At 48.8% G+C, this 9774-nt stretch overlaps 2 protein-coding genes across 3 annotated transcripts; one reads left to right on the forward strand and one right to left on the reverse strand.

Moving 5' to 3' along the window:
* Positions 1–386: 386 nt before the first annotated feature.
* LOC101761659 (E3 ubiquitin-protein ligase RBX1) lies at positions 387–2666 on the forward strand. Its single transcript, XM_004953575.4, has 5 exons — positions 387–605; positions 722–772; positions 875–934; positions 2170–2241; positions 2322–2666. Exons 1-5 carry the CDS (start codon positions 488–490, stop codon positions 2357–2359), a joined length of 339 nt encoding a protein of 112 aa, XP_004953632.1. The 5' UTR covers positions 387–487; the 3' UTR covers positions 2360–2666.
* Positions 2667–2960: 294 nt separating this feature from the next.
* LOC101762075 (protein KINESIN LIGHT CHAIN-RELATED 2) lies at positions 2961–6837 on the reverse strand. Of its 2 annotated transcripts, none has more exons than XM_004953576.4 (3): positions 6597–6837; positions 4215–6211; positions 2961–3386 (listed from the first exon to the last, which is right to left on the reverse strand). In XM_004953576.4, exons 2-3 carry the CDS (start codon positions 6134–6136, stop codon positions 3173–3175), a joined length of 2136 nt encoding a protein of 711 aa, XP_004953633.1. In that variant the 5' UTR covers positions 6137–6211; positions 6597–6837; the 3' UTR covers positions 2961–3172. The 2 variants fall into 2 exon arrangements, with proteins under 2 accessions (XP_004953633.1, XP_004953634.1); XM_004953577.4 differs by lacking the exon at positions 6597–6837 and adding an exon at positions 6443–6576.
* Between the last annotated feature and the right edge of the window lie 2937 nt (positions 6838–9774).

The following is a 9774-nucleotide window of genomic DNA, read 5'->3' on the forward strand; positions in this document are numbered from 1 at the left end:
GCCTCTCCTCATTCTGAAACGAGCTACACAAGCTGGCATGTAACCATTAATGAGTCACAAATTCAGCTCCAAAAACACATAATCCGTTATGCATTACGGAAAGAACATCACGTTTTGCCCTTTTTCTTTTAGATGATGACATCGGATGCGCTGCTTCACCCAGAAAAAAAAGTTTTCGGCTGAACCCCCAAAAATAAAATTGCCCTCCGTAATAAATGGAAAAGGTGCGTCGTCGCAGAAGGAAACATAACCCCGGCCCAATGCGAAAGGGTACTTTTGGGCTTTCCGAACGGCCCACACTCTGCAAATTGCACCGGCCCGTCCGTTTCCTGTTGCAAAGTCCAAACCCAATGCGCTACCACAATTATAAATCTGTGGCATCCGGTGACGTCCGTCCGGAAGTCAAGTGCCGCCGCCCCTCTCCGCTCCGCCCCTCTCGTGCGTGATCCTAGCTAGGGTTGGTTCCCCTCTTCTCGCCGCTCTCGCGATGGACAAGGGCGGCGTCGCGGTTGCCCCGACCCCGGCGGGCTCCTCCGCTGCCGCGGGGAAGAAGGCCAAACGCTTCGACATCAAGAAGTGGAACGCCGTCTCCCTCTGGGCCTGGGGTACGGACGAATCGATACATGTCCTCTCCCCTTCTCGATTTTTTAAAATTATTTTTCGCTTGAATTCCTGCGATCTGACTCGATTTCGTCCTCGTTTGCGCTTTGCGCGCCCACAGACATCGTGGTGGACAACTGCGCCATCTGCCGCAACCACATCATGGACCTCTGTGAGCACGCCGCTCCGCCCCCTTCGATTTGTTTGTTATGGTTTTCTGCTTGTTGATCTGACCTCGCGGTGGCGTCGGATTTCGCGTTTGCGTGTGATGCAGGCATCGAGTGCCAGGCGAACCAGGCGAGCGCCACAAGCGAGGAGTGCACCGTCGCTTGGGGTACGATTCCCATCTGCTTACCCTTTTCCCCCCATTATTACCCTAGCGAATGCAGGGTTTACTTGCCGCTTTGAAGTCTTTTGTGGTGCGGTGACTAGTAGCGTTACAGTGGCTACTAGATTTGGTGATGGTTGTGGCTTGAAATTAGATGTGTTATTTGGGACCCATGGTGGAGTAGTTGGAAAGGGTTTGCTACTGGCAACTGGCAAGTGTTTGATCTTATTTATCACTGATGGTTTTGGTTGCCAAAGTCAAACACAGTAGTGAACTATAAGTACAGATAGACATCTACATGCTAAAATCAGCGTTGGTTTACATGTTGGTTTTTGTTTGACCTAGTGTGTAGCCTTTGACTATAATCTCCGAACGTTATCTCTGCCTAGTCTCCAACCTTTGGTGTCCTGGGATGTGTTGAAGGGGTTTACTTTGCTTGGAGCCAGGATCCTGGTTGGAACACCTAATTTTAGTTGCATAAGAGCAGATGTTACTGAGTAGCAGTTGTAATGCGTAGTTTGCCAGTTATAAGTACATGGATATGATTTATATGCTTTTAGTATAGTTATACCTTTAACTGTGTAATCTAACAAAAATATTCAGAGTGATGTATCAGATTGTTCTTGCATGCCATTCTAGTATAATGACTGAAGCGTTAGGAGGTCCTGTTATATCACACATCAGGAATCCAGTTCAATTTTAGGTGCTATGTGTTACCAAGTCACACAAATCATTCATAAATTTATGGAAATCATTGTCAAACGCTCATATGTGATCTTTTGCATGTTACCTCTTAATTTTGGACAGCTCTAATTTTGTGCTAGTCTTTGCATTTTGCATCACTTGTGTTGATCATGAATTACAGGATCCCTTTTTGATAAAGTAGTGATGTATTTTGGATGCTTTGGCTGATCTTATCTAGCCACATGTTTATTGGACCCTAAGTATGCATTGTAATCTTAGTTTTCCTCAAGAAAACAAGGCCACTCTATGTGACCAAACGTTCTTTTTGTGTCTTCCTCAACTGCAGCAAAATCTGGGCGGTAGCTGGACTTTTGTGATTATGTGTGTACTGTGATATTTCTCTCCTCAATCTTATCACTTGTTTGTTAATTGGATTCCCAGGCTGATTCTGATTGTCGATTTACTAAGCTTGCTTATTTTGTGCAGTATTGAAAGTTTTAATTCTTAACAGAGTCACTTGATTTCCAAAAAACTGATAAATATGATTGTGTTATCAGGAGTTTGCAACCATGCATTCCACTTCCACTGCATCAGTCGTTGGCTCAAGACCCGTCAAGTGTGCCCTCTAGGTCAGTATCCCTGTCAATTCTCTTTTGATCAATCTGATCGTTACTGATGCCTGGTCCACCTTGTCTCACCTTGTATGCAGACAACAGCGAGTGGGAGTTCCAGAAGTATGGTCACTAGATAGTAGTGGCTTTGGCATGAAGCTGCTTCATGTTTCAAGTAGTTTAGCAGTAGTCGTAACTGATGATTCTGAAGAAGGCTATGGATGGTTAATGTTTCTGAAGCTCGAATTTTGGTTTAAACCGTCCTTAAGGCACTGTTCAGCAACTCTTTCCTCGCTTTAAGTTGTAGAGGGATGTCTCTGTTTGCAGAAATTAAGTAGCATTTGGTGTGTATAGCAATGTGTGGTTCTCCTGTTCCCTTTATCTGCATACGAATTTGCGATGTTTGAGCTACACAATGAAATGGCATCAACTTTAGAGAGAAATTTGCAGCGAAATTCCACAATTTGACTAGATGAAGCACCGGGCCTGCGTAAATTTCCGATCTCCATCTTCAGCAAATCAAACTGGTTCTGACGCTAAACTGGCACGCATTTGTTTTGCTATTTCAATCATTGTCCAAAAGAGTCTTCGCTGGCGACGATTATGCGATTATAAGCTGGATCAAATGAGCTGTTGCATTATTTTTTTTATTCCATCCAAGAGAATGCAGTTATAACTGCGATGAATATATACGGTTCGACACGGCGGATCTGCCACAAAAGCTCGCACATCAGAGGTAGAAAAGGAGAAACAGTAGTCACCGCTCACATTCACAAGGACAGTATAAAGGCACTGAACAAGTAAACAATGATAGCATTTGAAACTTTACAACAATCAATTTGAACATTTCATATTTCTAGATAGGCAAGCACCACTACAATTGCCCCATTCGAACAAACCAATTGAATATACCTTAGTAACATTCCACACTTTTCATCAGAGCAGTCATTTATGCCGCAACTGTGTTTCTCTTGGTGACAGTGTATGGGTTGGTCTCGAGCAGATTCTCCAGGGACTTCGCCTTCCTGCTTCGCACCCGGCCAGCCTCCTTAAGCAGCTCCCCAAGTCTCCGCTTCTCGTCGTCGACGTCTGGGTTAGCGGTACCCAGCTTCTCCTCGCGCATTCCAACAACATATTCCAAGATCTCAATGGCCTCATCCAGTCTGGTAAACAAAATGTGAATATTAACTGATAGTTAGCCGTGAAAATGAAACACAAACTGTTAACATTATCAGGATACAAGGGTGCTAATGGGTGATATTTCTTCCCTGTGGTAAGTTTTGGAAAGTGATTCAGGAATATAGCATTGTTGCTTCAGGAAACTGATCTAGCCAGCTAAGTTAGTGCTGACATCAATGATCCAGCCAGTTGTTGTTCAGATTACAAAGCTAACAGTAAGATAGCATTGTTGCTTTAGAATTCTGATCCAGACAGCTAAGTTAGTGTTGACATTTCTGATCCAGCCAGTTGTTGTACCCTTCTACTCAGACTATAAAGCTAACAGTCCACATGTCTTACAAAGTAGCATGAAGTTTCCACACATACAACTGGGAGAAAAAACAAATAGATAAAGGGAAAGTAAGACGATAAAGTATGTACAGCCCTTCTTTACAGAACAGACAGCGAAAAGCAACTAAAGATGACGCAAGATGGCCCTACTCCAATTAAATTGATCCAACTTTATTAGCAATCAATATCCGATCAACTAATTCGAGTAGCAAAAGCTGGTTAAGATGCCAATCATGTGCCTAGCTGGAAGAGGAGATGACTAATACCAAAGAATTCCGACTTACTAGTGTACCTTTACCCTACACACCACATACTATTTCCAGGAAATCACTTAACAGAAAGCGTGTACCTTTACCCTATACACCACATACTATTTCCAGGAAATCACTTAACAGAAAGCGAATCATTATGCGGCCGCACGGACAAATCATCAACAGCTAATTGAGACAACAATATTGAGTAAGGAGAAGTAGGGAGCTTACCGGCCCATTGCATCATAAGTTCCAGCAAGATTGCTGTACACTCCTAAAGTATCTGGATGATATGGCCCGTATTCTTGTTCCAGAACAGTTCTGGCTTCCTCAAACAGTTCTGCAGCTTCATTTATTGAGTATCTTTGAACACATGCCAACCCCATCTGGTTCAGGGCAATCCCAAAGAAGGCAGACTTCTTCTCACCACAAGTGCGGAGCTTCGCAATCGCACTCTTGAAGGAATCGTAGGCCTCTCCGTAATTGCCCAGAATATAGTGCAGAACACCCATCTGAGCCTCTATTCCAGCAATTGTGCTCTGTTGGCCGGCCGAATTGTTGTACATTTTTAAGGCCTTCTGAAGTAACTTGAGTGCTTGTTCATGCTCATTCATTGTCTCATATATGGCTGAAACATCAGTTAAACCAGTGGCAATTTCTTCTAGAGAAGTTCCTGGAATAGGTTTCTGGTAAATCTTTAGGGCATTTTCACAGTAAGATTTTGACTCCCTCAGCTTCCCTGTCTTGTTGTACAGATCCGCTAGACGCACAAAAACAGAAGCCACAGTTGCATGATTCTCTCCTTTGCTGGTCTTGAATACCGTAAGAGCTTTCTGATAAGCAAACACAGCCTCATCATATCGACCCAAGGAGAGGTAGATATCACCAATGCTGCAATCCACTGAGGCCACCTCTGTCTCCTGACCATTGGCTACCATGGCCATGCTAGCCATCACTAGATGCTCCAGGGCAGCTTCATGGTCGCCCTTGGTGTCACAAATTAGACCCATCAGCCTCCTATCAGCTGTTTCTTCTAGTGAGGCTGGCTCGCCGTGTTCCCTGTGTATGTCAAGGGCCATCTGACACAGTCTTTGTGCTTCATCGAGTTGTAATGCCTGCACATGGGCTTCAGCTAAGTACCGGCAAGTTTCTCCAACCCTTGGGTCTTGCTCTCCCAATGTTTGCTTCTGAATTTCAAGCCCAGAAGCATACCATTGCAGTGAGAGTGCAGTCTGACCTAGCATGCCATAGGTGTCCCCCAACTGCATGCAGCCAGAAAACTTTGCAAGAGCATGCTCCTGACCTTCCTCGATTACAGGGATCTCGAGGGATCGCTGCAGCACAGGGACAGCCTCTTCATATTTTCCCAAGTTGCAGTAGATTGCTGCAACAACATGCAAACTCATCACCAAGTTTAAGCTCGGCTTTCCACCAGCACATTTCTCAAATGACTTGGTGGCACGGAGAGCATATTTCAATGCCCGCCGTGGATTTTCCGAGGCAATCAAGTCTCTTGCATGTTTGAGAAGAAATGGACCAAGGTCTGGATTATCAAGTCCAGCATCTTCTGTTCCATTCTGTGGATTGGCATTTGATTTCCGCCGACGGCCAACTCGGCTTGCTGGTTTGCTGACCTCGCTCTCGCCATCCTCAGTAGACGCCTTTCCATTAGGGCCAACAGAGGCATCAGACTCGAGCTGTGATTTTGAGGCCTTCTTCGACTTCTTGGACGAATTGGAAGACTGCGCCTTGACTGGGGTCCCATTCTCTGCAGGAGGGAGCGCATTGGTAACACTTCCGTTCTCCTCTTCCTCCTCAATCACCTTCATGGCCTCCATCTCCCCGGCAACAAGGTGGCGAAGTTCTGAGTCAATCCTTGATTCCTCCCCATCAGAGCCGAAGCTCTCACGTGATGGGGACCCACCCTCACTTGAGCTCTCCATCTCACACACATTGTTGTAGAGCTGCTCAATTGAGGGCTCCCCAGCACCGGAACCCTCAACATGCATCTCAAGTGCCTCGCTTTGCATGCTTGCCGCCATTGTTGAAGCTGCCGTCGACTTTGGAGCGGACAGATGCTCGTTGTTTTGAGAGGAATTCACCCCGTTCAGCGCCTCCTCTGTGACAAGCCCATCCACTGTAATTCCAGGCATCTTGGGCGAAAATTACGCCAAAAACGTTCTAATCCCGGAAACCGAAGCAGATGGCTAGCTCTCCAGCTCTCCACCCTGGAAGAAATGGAACAAAGTTATTAAGGTGACATGTAGATGATTCAAAATTGAACCCGTACGAACCAATTAACGAATAAACTTCCACATTAGCTAAGCTATTAATGCCGAACAATCGGGCAACACAACATCAGATCGGATTTATTCATACAATGGAACGAAACGCACAAAGCAATACCAACAAAATTGCAACTTTCGGCAGCAGAGGCATCAGGAGGAGGGGCAGAATACCAATTCGCAACAACCAAGCGGGATCCCACTCCCCCGACCATGCAAAGCTCAAATTGCCGCCCACACCAACGCACCCCACCAGGCCAAACCGCGGAAAAATAGCAGCAAGGGGAAGTTGAAGACGCGGCAATCGGGTGGATCTGGGTGGCCTCACCGTGATCAGCGCTCAGCAGCTCGATCCACGCGGCATTTGCACGTGCGCCTGCCGGCCGCGGTGGAGGGGGTCGAGCAGCTCGTGCGGCGGGGAGGCCGATGGAGGAATGAACCGTCAGGTCCGTTGCGGGAGGAGGAGAGCCTGGTAGGAAGGTTAGGAAGAGGTCGGGGGAGGCTGCCTTGCCATAGGAGGTGGTGACGGTGGGGAGATGAGAAGACGAGTGCGGCGGAGGTGGGGCAGGGGGAGAAAATGGCTCGCGCCTCGGTGCAATCGGACCGGAGTACCGGACCACAAATGAGCCATCCCACGAGCGGGCAGGGGCATTTTGGTCAATCTCGACAGGTGCGTCCGGAGTCGATTGCGAGAGAGAAGGTCCAAACCCAAAGGGAAAAGAAACGGGTGGTAAAATACCGGATTGTTTGATCCACAAATGACAAATCATCGGTTGCTTAGGCTAAACTGCAAGCATCCATTGCTTCATTTTCTACTTCTACCTGTGCTCTGTTCAATTGCATCCATAATGCCTTATTGCCTTTCATTGATTTTATTTATGTCCAGCATTTCGTTTAACAAAGCCTATTTATAGGACAATTTGGTCTCCAGACTCTGATGCCGTCTTCAAATCTAGATTCTAGAGTAGCTATCAGTTCTAAACAAGGCTCAGGTTTCAAGTTTTCATCAGATTCCAATTTTAAGAATGGCATGGTACTATGGTAGCAAATCTTCAGGGATTCTATTCTATGGCTGGATAGGATGGATTGCATCAAGTGGTTTTCAGAAAGCGGCGCCCTGCCAACTTGCCTTTGCCTATCTATCCATCAGTCCCGAGTCCCAACTCTTGCAAACTCTCTCCGATGCCCATTGATGTTGAGCACCGACTTGTTAATCAGGGCACAGTATCGTTCTCCTGTGTCATCACGGAACATGTTTGTGTTTTCCTTTTAGGAAATACAGGGTGCGCGGTTGGTAAAACGAAACCGGCCGGCCACGTCTTGCTATGTGTGGCTGCGAGCGACATTTCTCGTTGGAATTGAGCACCTCAACTACCGATCAAAACACCTGTCAGGATTAAGATCGAAATTACGAGGAGACGGAGAGGGACATGGGGATTAAAGAGATAATGTTGTGGTTGTGGAGGAGGGAAAGAAGCCAAGTGCACACCTCTGTCTGTCAATGGTTGTGAGTTGTGACTAGAGGAGCGAGTGCACAACAGCGATGTAGCATCCCCTCCATTGGTCGGCACATCAATGGTCATTTCCACACCAATTGATGCAATCTGTTGCAGGTATTGCAGCTGCAGTGAACCAAATCCCCACAGGAGATCTCACAATGTTCTTGTTCACACTTCACAGCATCTCTTGTTATACACCAAAGTTGGGTAGCACCGTTTTCGTATGGGTCTGTGCAGGTAGCGTATGATTGGAAGATCCTTTGGTAGAGCTGTTCTCCTTTTTATTTTTGCATGTCTGAAGAAAGGTCAGGAATTGGCTTTGCTGTTTCGGTTGTCAGTAGGAGGAGAGAAGGTGCAGCTAGCCGCGGCGGCAGCTGGCCAGAGTGGACGTTCGGTTGGCACGAAAGCGACGGGGCGGCGGAAACGAAGGTTGTCGTGTTGCCATTGACGCTTAACAAACATAAACAACGCACTAGTTGCAGCCGCGCGCGAGGGGAGGACAGGACGGCAGCTTCAGGGTAGGCGAGACTTGCTCGTCACCGACCGGCCGGCGAGCTCGATCGGCCGCCGCTTTTTTCTGGCTGGCTGGCTGGCCGCGCGGAGCGGATGCCCGGATGGATTTCCCTGAACCACCCCCGTCCGAGACGGACGCGTCCGCCGTCGCATCAGCATCACCCGCGTTGGGTCGAGGACTCGAGGTGGACGGACACGCGTACTGTACCGTTATTATTCCACAATGGAAGGGACGGCGTGATGGTGTGAATCCGTCGGCGTAGATGGCATGTAGTGGTTGGTCAATGCCTGTGATCCTCGCGCTGGACGGCCTGTACCGGGCGGCCGGCGCGATGATTTATCGCGCGCCACCGATGGCCCGTGACACCGGCGCGCGGGCCTCCGTCGTCGATCGGCCGGCGTGGCGTGGGTCACGACAAACCGGACGCGTCGCGTTTATGGTCGTTGTGCTGGTGAAATGGTGTGGTCGATGAGGTCTTTGATGGATTGGTGCGTCGACGTTACTGAAGGGAAAACAAAAGGTTAACAACCGGTCGGATCGGTGCCGTTGGGTTGTCCTTTTCCCGTCAGCAAACTGCACCCAGGGTGATAAAAGTAGAGAAGGGGAAAAATACTACTAGGATATGAGAGCGCACGCTGCAGCTAGTTTCTTCTCTGAAGACGTGCAGCTGCTGGAACAGCAGTTGATCGCTTGATCGGCTGAAAGTGAAAAGCGATGCAAGCGGCGTGTTCTTGAATCCTGACTTGGTTGTGGACGAGACGCGACGGACTGCGGCTTGCCGGATCCCGCTCCCGTTCCGGCTCCAGATGCGTCTTCCGGTCACCGAATGAATGCCGTGCTGGTGCGCTGATGCCTCGTCCTCGGCGCGGGGATCGCGCTTTGGCCTCCGTGGCGCCCCGAATGGCGCGCCGTGGACTCGTGGTACAGGACAGCGCGCCGTGAGTCGAGCCCGTGCCCCGTAGAGCCGGCCGGCACGCTGGAATCTGAGGCACATGGCCGTGTGCCGTGCGCGTGCGTACGGGGGAGCGCGTGTGATGAAGCGGCCCCGGCCCCGGCATGCCATCTCGCGGCGAGGAGAGGCGAGAGGGAGAGGGCGGCGGGGACGTGTATGACCCGCTACAACTATACATCGCGCGCGTGACAGATAAACCTGTCGTCAGTCGCTGCCAGGTGGATCCCACAAGTCAGCATCGCTACTCGTCACCAAATCCCTGTGCTCGCCGCTGCAAGGTTAGGGTCGGGGATTTCGAGGTTTGGGGTTTAAGGGTTGAGGTAGTCGCCAATTAGGTCCCGGCTATAGATAAAGGGTTTTGGATAGAAGGGAGCTGATGGTGATAGCGGGGTGTGGGCGAATGACGAGGAGACGGACGCACTGATCTTGTGTGGTGGGAGATATTTAGTAGGTGGGGATATGGTGACGAACTCCTTAACTTAGGATGGCGGTAGGTTGTGACGGAGGATTTGATGGCGAGAGCCGTTATAGATGGTATAAG

Source organism: Setaria italica, chromosome I, assembly GCF_000263155.2.
Source record: "Setaria italica strain Yugu1 chromosome I, Setaria_italica_v2.0, whole genome shotgun sequence".
Taxonomy (NCBI): domain Eukaryota; kingdom Viridiplantae; phylum Streptophyta; class Magnoliopsida; order Poales; family Poaceae; genus Setaria; species Setaria italica.

What these genes read in the sequence shown, in the direction of transcription:
- LOC101761659 (XM_004953575.4), top strand. Translation starts at nt 488, where the DNA reads ATGGACAAGGGCGGCGTCGCGGTTGCCCCGACCCCGGCGGGCTCCTCC. An exon ending in CAACCACATCATGGACCTCT is followed by an intron (nt 773 to 874) that starts GTGAGCACGCCG and finishes CGTGTGATGCAG; the next exon opens with GCATCGAGTGCCAGGCGAAC. An exon ending in CCGTCAAGTGTGCCCTCTAG is followed by an intron (nt 2,242 to 2,321) that starts GTCAGTATCCCT and finishes CCTTGTATGCAG; the next exon opens with ACAACAGCGAGTGGGAGTTC.
- LOC101762075 (XM_004953576.4), bottom strand. Translation starts at nt 6,136, where the DNA reads ATGCCTGGAATTACAGTGGATGGGCTTGTCACAGAGGAGGCGCTGAAC. An exon ending in ACTTATGATGCAATGGGCCG is followed by an intron (nt 3,387 to 4,214) that starts GTAAGCTCCCTA and finishes TTTGTTTACCAG; the next exon opens with ACTGGATGAGGCCATTGAGA.